This window comes from Corvus cornix, chromosome 14 (assembly GCF_000738735.6).
Source record: "Corvus cornix cornix isolate S_Up_H32 chromosome 14, ASM73873v5, whole genome shotgun sequence".
NCBI classification, from domain to species: domain Eukaryota; kingdom Metazoa; phylum Chordata; class Aves; order Passeriformes; family Corvidae; genus Corvus; species Corvus cornix.
Window position 1 is genome coordinate 7,193,520 of NC_046344.1, and position 12,180 is coordinate 7,205,699.

At 50.4% G+C, this 12,180-nt stretch overlaps 1 protein-coding gene across 2 annotated transcripts in view; it reads right to left on the bottom strand.

Moving 5' to 3' along the window:
* The window catches only part of CACNA1H (calcium voltage-gated channel subunit alpha1 H), a 160,140-nt gene that overhangs the window by 41,877 nt on the left and 106,083 nt on the right, over positions 1 to 12,180 (bottom strand). For both annotated transcript variants that reach the window (XM_039560454.1, XM_039560453.1), the window contains exons 11-14: positions 4,874 to 5,025; positions 3,628 to 3,813; positions 2,969 to 3,086; positions 1,328 to 1,483 (exon numbers count right to left, since the gene is read on the bottom strand). In XM_039560454.1, coding sequence (XP_039416388.1) covers positions 1,328 to 1,483; positions 2,969 to 3,086; positions 3,628 to 3,813; positions 4,874 to 5,025 — 612 coding nt within the window. The remainder of the gene's footprint in view (positions 1 to 1,327; positions 1,484 to 2,968; positions 3,087 to 3,627; positions 3,814 to 4,873; positions 5,026 to 12,180) is intronic.

The following is a 12,180-nucleotide window of genomic DNA, read 5'->3' on the forward strand; positions in this document are numbered from 1 at the left end:
CCAACCAAAACCACCCCAGGATTCCATGATTTCTCAGTGCAAGGCTTGAGAGGAGCCCTGGGAGCTGAAACGCAGCCCAGAGAAGGCTTTTCTGTAATTCCTCTCCCTGAGACGAGCGCCGAGCCCACAGGCCTGATGTCAGGTTTGATAATAAATGGGAGTGGAGAGCAAAATGTGCCCTGCAAATGTCATGCCTGTGGTTGCCAGCATTTGGGGAGGCAGCGTGGGGTGAATAAGCCAGGCCTGGAAAAGCAGAGCTTACACACATTTAAATCCTGGTCCATAACAGCTCTGAAAGGAGCCATTAGGGCTGAGCAGTGAAACCACAGCCATTTGTCTGGAGGGGTAATCAGGCACTCAGAGAGTTCTGCCCAGCTCTGGCTTCACATCAGCAGGAGGTTCAACCTCCCAGAGGGCAGGGGAGGAATGGGATCTGTTCCCTGCTAAGCTCCCTGCGGGCTGCCAGGCTGCTGAGCAGAGGAAACTTCTGCCTTAAAGCATCATCCTAAATATCTGAGAATTTCACGTTAGGAACCTGGAAACGGCTTTCAAACAGCTGTGCTCGTGGCCTTAAACATCCCAGAAGGGACAGAGTTCCAAGGAAAGGCCTGGACTCAGAGCCAGGTCTCCTCCTGCCCGGTCCTCAGGACTAGGACTGGCTGGAACATGTGGAATCACAGAATATGCAGTCATGTGTAGCACATAGTCCTTCATTCTCCTCTGGAATGATGGTATTCCATGAAAAACAGGCTGGAAAGGGGTAAATATCCCATTGTGAGCACTTCCACCACACAGGTGGTTTCATGAGGGGAAAGTCCTGCTTAGCAGCCCTGATTTCCTTTTAGGACAAGGTACCCACCCCTTATCAAGGGAAGCCAGTCGATTTAGTCTTTTTGGGTTTTAATAAAACTTTTAAATATATTGAAAGCCTGAGTTCCACCATAAAGAAACACAAACCACGGGATATACAGGAGATTTGGTGAGATTAAGCTTAATCCTAAATTATTCCTTCTAGATCACACAGCAGGCTGTGTAGAAGATCAAAGTCCTGGTCCCCCAATTCCCATCCCATATCCAGTGCGCTTTAACTGCAAAGATTGGATTCACAAGAGCTTCACGTGCCCAGCACAGATCATCTACACCCCTTAAATTTAAATTTAGGGCTGCAAAGATTGATTCACAAGAGCTTCACGTGCCCAGCACAATCACCGGCACCCCTTAAGTTCACATTTCGGGCTGACTGCACGGGTGGGTGTTTTCCCTGACATGGCTCATCCCCACATGTGTGTGTCAGTTCTCTGCCCCTCCCTCTGCCTGGATCTCTCACCTCTGCCTGGAATCCTTCCACCAGGATGGCCACCAGCAGGTTGAAGAGCACGTAATTGCCAAAGGTCATCAGGGCCACGAAGTAGAGGGCGGCCCACGAGGAGGTGGAGGCCATCCCGTTGTAGAGCACCACGTTCCAGTCCTCCTGCGTGAGGATCTGCGGGAAAGGGAAGGGGAAGAGCCTCAGTGACTCCACTCCTCTGTGCACAGCAAATCCTGCCATTTTCCCTCTCCTTCTGACCTTTCCAGCGAAACCACTCGCAGGGCTCAGGAGATGAGCCAGCAGAAATTGCCTTTATTTAGGTCTTTGCATGTGATTTCAGGTCACATTGTAGAAATGCCCCTAATTTAGATCTTTGCACCTCTCCTGGCCAAGCCTCCCCTCCCTGCGGGAAGGTCTGGCACTCCCCTGCCCAGAGAGGACTGGTTCAGATCCCAGATAGCCAAACGTGAAGGATGCACTGTCCTAATCCCATCATTTCGTGGAGGTATTGCCTCCTCTGATAACCATCAGCAGATAACAGACCTGAGGCCACAGATCTTGTCTCCTTTCAGGCTGCTCTTTAGCAGACAACTGGAGCTGAAAGGAAGGGTAAGGGACAGGATATTAAATGACATTGGGTGGCTCCAGAAACTCAGGGAAGCAAAGTGCTTTCCTTTAGGTAAAAACACTGGGCAAAAAAACACCCATCACTGCCAAGCCTTGCTCTGAGGAATCTCCCTCAGGGATTTCCACTCTCCAGCTTCCCTGGAGCTCAAAAATCCTGGAGGCCTTAGAAAAATGGATGACAGGCTCATGTTCCACATTAATTCTTGCAATGAAAATGGCCTCAAACCCCCTGAACCAAGGTGGCTTTGGGGACAGCAGTGCTGCACTGAGTCATGCTGCTCAATAACCTTCCTGGGACACAGGACTGAGCCCTCGTGCTCCGTGCCAGCTGCATTTCCCAAGGGATTGGTAGGAGAAATGCAGCAATCTGTGTGTTGGGAAGGGAAAAACAGGAACCTCTGAGGCTGGGGCTGATTTGTCCTTGTTCCTCCGTAAGAATTTCTCTCCACAGTGAAGGCTCTGGATTTCTGAGTGACACGGGGCTGAGCACCTACTCTGCCTTTACAAACTTTATTTCCACTTGTTGCACTCAGATTCTAAAGCCTGAGCTTTGAAACACAAAAGTCTAATCTTTATGTTTAAAAGACCCTCAAAATGGCAGCTGATTCCTCTGCTGTGGGACCCGCCAGGAATTTCAGGCACAAAGCAGAACCTGGATGCAGAGAAAACACAATTTTTTATATCAAGGCTTTCCCAGTACCTCCAGCTCTGATTTGTGAGGGGATTTGTCACTCCCAGTTACACAGAATGGTTTGCAAAGGGCATTTTGGGGACAGTGAAGGAGACAGATCTGCAGAGCAGGAGCAGGATGGGCAGCAGAGAGGAAAACAAGGATGAATTCCCTCCTCAGACTTTCCTTTTACTGATAAGAGATATGGACAGCACTGATTTTGAGTAGATTTCTTCTCCATCTCTGCCCTAATAACTCTACAGTGCTGCTTCACTCCAAGTTTGACACCTCCTGGAAGACTTTTGTGCAATAAAAACTCCTCATGCTCTCCCTTAAAATGTCCCCGAGGACCCAGAGCTTACCTGGAACACGGTCACGATGGCCCAGAGTAAGGAATCAAAATTCTTCCTGTCTGGAACTGTGTCTCCCGTGTCGGTTTTCAGGCTGAACTTGCATCCAAAAAGGTGCATGCCAAGGATGCTGGAGTGGGGAAAGAGGGAGATGGGAGAAACACGTGGGTGAAACGTGGCTGCTGGGAGGATTGCAGGGGTTTTATGGATACTTTTCCACTCCCAGTGTTTTTCTGACCCTGCAGTTTGGTTCTCCTGCCTCACATTTCATTCCAGTTGTCTGCACTGAAGGCAAATCCAGGATTTCCTTTGTCTGGAGAAATGACAAACCACGTTGCCAGCTCCCTGGTTTCCAAGCAAAGGATCCTGAGGGCCATTAGGGGGTCAAACAGACAGAAATCTTGGGGTCTGCACAACTTCCATCCCAAATCTAACACTGGTAGGGTCCAGTCAGTGACAGGCACAGCTCAGGATCCTCTGAGAGGCAATTACTGCCCATTTGTGTCCTTCATTGACTCTGGAATGATGGTATTCCATGAAAAACAGGCTGGAAAGGGGTGAATATCCTGTTGTGAGCACTTCCCCCCCACAGGCGGCGTGTCCCTGTCCCCACCCACGCATCCCTTCAGCGGAACAACGCCTCGAGGAAGAGCTGCCGGCTGAAGGAGTACCTGAAGATGAAGATGAAGAGCATGAGCAGCATGCAGAAGGTGGCCACGTTGTCCATGGTCTTCATGAGCACCACGAGCTGGCGGCGCAGGGCGGGCATGAAGCGCACCAGCTTCAGCACGCGGAGCAGCCGGAACGTCCGGAGCACGGACAGGCCCCCGTCCGACTGCCCGATGATCTCCCAGACACTGCGGGGACACGGCGACAACCCGCTAGGACCAGCTCTGCTCCAGGCAGCTGCTTCCCTCCAGGAATCACCCCTTTGCCTGCTCCTCTCCTGCTTCTGGAAAAGCACCTTCGCTCCCCAGCTGTGCGGTTGCGCCCCTCGTGATACAGCTTATCTCCTCTACAGCTGGTTTTGCTTTAAATTCCCTCCTTAATTCCCTTTTTTTGGGAGTTCTCCATGTCTCCTGCTAGGCTGCACCACTACAATAAGGTGGATCACAGTTTTGCCCCAGGAATATCCATTCCTGTGACTTAGGAATATCAGCACAGCTCTGCTCATTAAAACAAAGTGTGTTTCTTCCAACATCTCTTCAGAGAATTAGAGAAACAAATACCACTTAAAGTCAGTGGGATCAATAGTTTCGTGTCTCTTGAGGTGTTTACCTCCCTTTAGAACATCCCGAGGGATGTTTTGGGGGGTTTGGCTCGATCAGGCCACACCACGACCTTTGTTCTGAACCTTGAGTGCTCCTCCCTTGTCTGAATCAAAGGGATGTGCCGAGGGCACTCTCCAGGTTTACACCTCTGTGTCCCTGGAATTCTTTGTCCCAAATGACTGATTCAGGGCTGGTCAGAAAGGATCCCAGCACAGGGGTGTGGCACCCGTGCTGTGGCACCCCCAGTTTAGGCTGGGACAGTGTCCCCTGGAGAGCACAGCAGAACACGGCCCTCCCTTCCCCTCCTGCTCGGCCAATTCCAGCCGAGCTGGGATAATTTGGGAGAGGGAGGACACGCTGCTGGGATATGGACTCTCACACAACTCCTTTCCCAGGACCAGCCACGCTGCACTTCAGTGGAAAATCCACCCCGGTGCCAGATGTGTGGCATAAATAGACTTTACTCTCCAGGTCCATTTACTTTGGATGGCCCTCCCAAGGACAGGATTCCCAAAGGCCAGCACAACCACAGCACATCCCAACCCTGGATGAACACGTGGAACGTCACCTCTGATCCCTATCCTGCTCCCCAACCCATCTGAGCCCTCAGCGGCAAAGCCACGCTGGGGAAAGGACCGACAGTGACCTGATGACCACGATGATCCCGTCGAAGATGTTGTAGGGGTTCTTGATGTAGCCAAAGATTCCAAAGGCCAGGAGTTTCAGGAGCATCTCCAGGGCAAACATGCTGGTGAAGACGATGTTGCTGATCTCCAAGGCGTTGGTCAGCTCGTCTGGCTACGGGCAGAAAGGCAACGTGGTCAGAGAAAATGGGAAAGGCGGGAATGTTCCTCCCGCTGGGATTTGTGCTCCTTCTGGAAAGCCACGGAGAAAGATAAATGTCTGAGGGAACAGCAGATAAACCTCGTGGAGAGTCCCTGTGAGTTTTACTGGAATCACAGGATCCCAGCCCAGTTCTGGAGCAGCTGGAGAACAACTGTGCCCAATCCAAAATAATTCAAGCTATGCAAAGCAGAGGGCTTGTTCATTGTTCCAAGATGGAATTAGCCAGGGCATGGCTGGAATGACTTATGTGCCTGGATTCCCATGGATCGGTCTGCTTGCACTGCACTAACTCCAGCAGAACTTTATGGCTGCTGCTACAGCCAAACCAGGAATACTGGTTTGGATACAGCAATATCAGCACAGCTCTATTCATTAAAATAAAGCCATTTTCTTCCAAAGAGAATTTGGAAAAAAAATACCACTTCAAGTCAGTGGGATCAATATTTTTGTGTCTCTCGAGGTATTTATGTCCCTTTGGAAATTGTCCCCAAAACCCCAAAATGGGTTTTCCTAAAACCAGCAGATTTTAAGTGACAGCAGCACTGCCCTGAGTGTCAGGATTCCAGTCAGGATCAGTGTTGGTTTCTCTGAGTGTACAAGACTTAATACAGCTCAAATCCACGATTTTTCCATGCCCCTCCTCTATCCCAGCACCACATTCCCTTGGGCTCCAACCTTGTTTCCAGACAGAGCCAGAGACGTTCCATTCCTTTCTTGGGAGGTGCAGCAAAGCCTGCCCAGTGCCCAGGCTCCCAAACGGGGCACGGACAGATGGGAAAAGGTGGCATTGATCTGCTCACTCGCTGGAGCTGCTCCTTCCAATGGCACCAGGCTCTGCAATGAGCATTGCTCGTTCCAGGCCTGCTCCTGTGCCAGACAAAACGAGTCTTTTTCATTTCCTTTTCCTCAGTGTAATAACATTGTCTGGGAAAAGGTGAGTTTTTCATGTCTGACTCATCTCCTGGATTGATAATCATTTCCTTTATTCCCCATCCCTCGTTAGGGGGGTAAAAATTGACCCTTTTTGGGGATGTTGTCGCACTATTTGAGGCTCTAAGGAGAAACTGCTCTAACACTGTGGCACCATCACGTTGAACTCCACACGGCAAATCCAACCCCCGGCAGTGGAAGGAGAGGATGAAGGAGTTAACCGGGATTCAGGAGGAGCCCACACATCCCCTCCAGCCCGTGGGCTGCTAATGAGCCATCACTCACTGCTAAATGACTCCCTGCAATCGTCTGTCTGCTGCTCACCCATTTATCCAGGGGGAAGAGCACTCAGAGCTCCTGGTTCTAATCCATACACTCCAATTGCCACGGGATACCGGCAGAAGGACTGGCAAATGTTGGGCTCTTTAGTCTCCAGCCAGCACCTGAGCGGCAGGGCCCGATTCCCTCACATCAGTCAGAGCTCATCCATCCTATTCCTTTCCCTCATGATGCCAAAATAAAAGAGAGGCAAAAAAAAAAAAAAAAACCAACCCAGCTGAGGCTCAGGGCTGCTCTGGGATGGAATTTAACCAGCTCTCCACAGAGACTGATCCTAAAATAGCCCTGCAGGCTCCCAGGCTGTCCCGCTCCAGGCCACAGTGGTGACAGGACACTGTGCTGGCAGCGTCCCCGAGCTCTCTGTCAGGACCTGGCACGTTCAGGGTCCCCCCGGGCGGGGTTGGACGAGGGAATTCTTGACAAGGAGCAAAATAACTCATTAAAGTCTCGTGTCCCTGCAGGCACAGACTGAGAGCTCCTGGAACAGGGTGTTGGTGGCAGGCTGAGGAGGGCTGAGGCTGGGAAATTAAAGGCAATCATCAGGAATTACACAGAATCCCAGGATCGCTGAGGTTGGGAAAGACCTCCAGGACCATTGAGTCCAAGCTGTGCCCGATCCCCACCTTGTCCCCAGCCCAGAGCACCGAGTGCCACGTCCAGACATTCTTTGGACACCTCCAGGGATGGGGAATCCAAACCTCCCTGGGCAGTTCCAAGGCCTGACTGCCCTTTCCATGGAGAAATTCCTCCTGCTGTCCAACCTGACCTCCCCTGACACACCTTGAAGCCATTCCCTCTCATCTCGTTGCTGACTGTCTGGGAGAAGAAGCCACCATCATTCTTGACAGGAATCTGCACCTTGGTGGGTTTGTTCTGTTTTCCCTGCTGTTTCCCAGCACTTTTTTTTTGCTGGGAAACATGGAAAAGCTGCCCACTGCTGTTCCCAGAACCTTGTCCTCTGCCACAGAGAAGCAGCCTCACCCACAAAAGGCAAAAGTAGTGTGGGGTTCTCCAAGCTCCCCTTGCTGCTGCCAAGAGCCACAATTTTATCGTGAAAATTGGGCTTCCTGGTGATCACTTCAAAATCTCTAATCCTGGAGTGATGTGGATAGAGAAACACAGAATCACTAAGGCTGGAAAAGACCTCGAAGGTCATCGAGACCAGCACGATAAGACAATCTCAGAGTCATCACCAAAAAATTCAGTGTTGAGTCTGAAAAGCTGAACGACCCCCAAAACACCTCAGGCAAATAAAAGGAATCTGTACATTGTTATCCTCCAAAATCCCAAGTTTTCTAGGGCAAACCCAAGATTTTCCCGTGGCCTGTGGAGCACCGAGCCAATCCGGAATTTATTTCCCAATTCCCTTTGACAGTGCGTGCCCTTCTTGCTCTGTCTCCAGCACCGTGACTTCTGCTTCCTATGGAAGTTCAGGAGAAAATCCGCAGTGATCTGTGAGGGGAGGGGAGAGAAGCCAGGAGGGACAGGGACAGGAGAGGACAAGGAGGTGGCCTGGAACGTCAGCAGCTGTGACCAGGAGCTGATCCAGCAGATTGGAGCACGGGAGGATGCCTGGGAAAGGTTGATGGACGGCTGACACTGCAAAATCACACCTCAGGGATCTTCATTATCCTTTTGGGATCATGTCTGGAGCAAGGCAGCACCAAAGTGATGACAGGGTCAGCTGTGAGCAGGGATGTTGGAGCGGGATCCTGCCGGGACACCAGGCAGGACCCGGACAAGGATGGATAGCCCTGAACGGCGGCCAAGCTGTGCTGGGAGCTTGGGGATTATTGGAGTGGAAGCTGAGGAGCAGATGAGCCAAAGATCCAATGCTCCGGCCTTCCAGGGTAATTCCCTTCTCCTGACACCAACGGGAGCCCGGCAAATGGGGATATTTTTATTCCTTCTGAAATGGTTTATTGCTCCAAGCACAAATTTCCCGCTTTCTTGCTCCCCGACGAGCAAAGGGTCAAGGAAGGGACACTCAAGATGGATTTGGCCATTCCCCTGGAGTCAGCCACTAGGAGCCACTGTTGGTTTTTTGTCCGAATTAAAGCCAATCCCAGAGCAGGAATTCTTCCAGGAGTCTTTTTCTCCGGGTGAAACAAAGCATTGATTTGCTGAAAACAAAGCTTTTCATGGCAAGGATTATTTTCGTCCAACTTTCTGGCTGGAAGAAAATGAAATTGCAACAACACTTTCAAATTGCTGCAATCTCTCCTTTTGACCTTCTCAGCACTGGAAACTCCAGGCTTTTGGCTCGGGAAGTGGTTGTGTCACGAAATGCAGCTCAGATTGGGATGGGTAACAAAGCTTGGCAGCAAAATGAGGCCCTTTCACGAGAGTTGGTCCAAAGTGGTGGTTTTTGCTTTTTGCCAATTTTTTTCTAAGCCTTAACGACTCTGACAGGGAAAATACCTGCCCACCATTGGGCTCCAAGCTGCATCAGGGAAAAATTCCTTTTCCAAACATAGAGAGGGAGAGCACGACCCCCCAGCAGCTCTGGGGATCTCTTTTTGCTGCTGCTGTTACTGGCCTTTACGTCAGTCCAGGATTCCGGAAGGTGACCTAGCATTGCAGGAGGATCCAAAATGCTCAGGAATGCCTGGATGATGGGAGAATTATGGCAATGCTGGCATGAGGATCCCCCACTCTGGATGTGGAGGCTGGAACAGGAATGACCATGCTGGGAACTGTCACCAAAAACGAGCACAGAGTGGTTTAACCCCAAGTCCCACTGGCAGGTCCCAGGGAAGGCTCAAAAAAAGTTCAGATCTGAATGTAAACTTTATAATTTGAGATTCAAATCATCCTTGGGCTGCAGGATTAAGTTTCCCACTATTCCAGGGAAGGGCAGGAACTGTGTGGGATCAATTTGTGGGATTTCAGCATCCTTGAGTTTAAAGTAAGAGCAAGCCTTGACTGCAGACAAAACACGTCTCCCCTCTGCCCATTCCAGAGGTTCCAAACGATTCCAAACCATGCTTTTATTAGGGACAAACCTCCAACAGTTCATTCCGAGTTCAGATAAACAGACCAAAAAATCCTTTCTGAAATAGTTTAAGTCTGAAAACCTCGGAAGCCCAGACCCTTTCTGAGAATCTGCCACTTCTGGTTTTAGCAAGGCGCAGCACAGAGCCCAGAGCCTTCCTGGAACCACGGAATCCAATAAAAGAGAAACCCACGGTGCTCAAATTATCGATGGCTCCTCCAAGCAGAGAGTGAAGGAGTGGAATTTGCAGCCTCAGATTCTCTTTGTGCACCTGAATTACCGCAGCTCTCCAAGGACTGGGATCTTTTTGTGCCTCTTTTTCCTCTCTCCCATCTTCTCCTTCCTCTCCTGTGGTTACTGCACCCACCAGCTGCTATTTTACATAATTTAGGCTCAATGCCAGCAGGACAACCGGGCACCTTTTTGCTCTGAGACCTGCTAGAAATAATCACACCTGCATCCCTCACACTGGAAAAAATGGCTCTTCCACACCACCTCCCTCCTGCTGCGTGACCAGTGAAGTTTCCAGAGTAAAAGATGTGTTTTTCCTCAGAAATCCCCCTCCAAAGCAGCTCAACTTTCCCCAAGCCCCAGAGCTGAGAGTGGCAGAGCCCCGAGGAGCAGTAAACAACTCCAGAACATTGAGTCTCATAAACATCCTTTGCACTTGGGTTGTTTTTTCTCTAGTCCCGAGCCTAAAGCTGACAAAGGGACTTGGAGCACTTGTTTATGTTGGCTTTTCTGCTTTGTATTTTGCAGTTTAGCCCTCAGAGGCTCTGACCAGGCACGGTAATGATCTGTCAATCCCCGCTTGGCTCCCGGGCACTCCGTGTTTCCTCCCCTCACCTCATTTTTGGGCAATTATAACTCTCCAATTACCAGGTGTTCCATTGCAGCAGACTTCACCTGTCTGCAGCTCCATGCCACGAATTAAAATCCATAGGGAATGCAGAGAGAGACAGGGAGAGGAGAGAAGGAATCCAGGGATCTTAAAGACCATGCAGTCCCACCTTGGGACACCTTCCACTATCCCAGGGTGCTCCAAGCCCCATCCAAGCTGTCCTTGGATACTCCCAGGGATGGAGCAGCCACAGCTTCTCTGGGCACCCTGTGCCACATCTCACAGGGAAAAATCTGAGCATTCCCTGCATGAGGAACAGGGAAGGAGGGAAGCTGTGACATCTCCCAAGCGGGGACTCAGTGCTGCACACAGAAGGGACAGGCTGCCCTCCACTCTGCAATCTGCTCGGTTTCATTTACAGCTGTGTCATTCCCATGCCTCTGAAGCAGGCTGGGAAAAGGTCCCTTTCCAGGGAGTTTCAGGAGCCAGGAGCTGGCAGCGGAAGCAGAGCTGTCAGGGGCTGCAAGTGACACCCCAGCAAAGATGAAGGCTCCGTTCTGACCTTTATTTTCCTCTCCTTCTTCGCTTGTCAAAGATCAAACCGAGCAATTCTGGTATTTCTGAGGTAAGTAAACAACCCAGCGAAGCAAACGAGCAGAAACCCCCGAGCAATTGAAGACCTGGCTGCTTCCTCCTCTGCATTCCCTGCCTTCACAAAGGAGCCAAACCAGGAATAATGCAAGTGGGCTTTCCAACTCCTGCATTTGAAAACATCTCCCAAATAAACCATTTGGATGAGGTTTATTTACTACAAGATCAGACTCTTCACATCTTAAAATCAACTTCAAACTGGTTTAGTCAACCCAGACCACAGGAATTGCCTTCCTTTATGGGACATAACTTCCTAAAAAAAGGGTTTGGGTGGTGTTTTCCCAGGCTTGTGAGCACAGTTCAAAGTTATTTCTGCTCTCTGGCCTTGGAAAGGGATCAGGGACTTGAACCCGGATATCCCAGCCCTGGAAACTGAGATATTTGCTATTTTGGGGTGCCACTGCCCTGAATTTAACAGCCAGACACAACCACAACCTCTCAGAAGCACAAGTCCTGCTCAAGAAGGGTTCCTCTGTTCTTAGTGTCTCTCCTAAAAGTTGTGGCTTCAAGGAGCTCGTGCTTTCCACCAAAAAAAAAAAACTTTCACTGTGAGATTTCCAAGTGGGCTCTGCTTCAAAGCAGGCTGGAAACAGAAGGAAAAAGAGATCTCCTCCTCGTGCCTGCTGATGGATGTTCCCTCTCCGGGTCTGGAATTAAAAATGGGGAATTTATTCTCTCAGTCACCTCCGCTCTCAGGTTTTATGCCTCCGTCTAAATGGGATCCTTCATGTGGAGCGATAACACTTTAATTGAAGATAACTGATGGTAATTTTTCCTCCTTTCCATTGACCTACTTGATCTCCTAATGTTCTGTAGAATTCCTTTTAACTCTCTGCTCCACGGTTCATAATTCCATACCCAGATGCAAAACTCTGCTCCTTCCTGGAGCTGCCAACAGGACATTGGGGGGATGGAGGAAGCATGAAAACCCAGAGGCAGCAGAGTTCAGGGTCTCCAGCAGCGACCAGATTCCAAAGCCAGGAATTCCCTGAGATTTTTGTGCCAGTCCTTCAGGTTTGGATATTGGGAAGGGATTGTGGGCGGGAAGGGTGGCACAGATTCCCAGAGAAGCGGTGGCTGCCCCTGGATCCCTGGAAGTGTCCAAGGCCAGGCTGGATGGGGCTTGGAGCACCCTGGGATAGGGAAAGTTGTCCCTGGGGACAGTTCTGGATGAGCTTTAAGGTCCCTTCCAACCCAACCCATTCCAGGATTCTCTGTCTCCTGGCTGCGAGTGTTTTCTTCAGAAGAATCCCTGGATGCCACATTTCCCTCTCCTGCAAGAAGAGCCACAGAGCAGAGTTTGTTCTCTGGGATAATCAACTCCTCCGTAGCTTCCTTCGGAAGCTTCCCG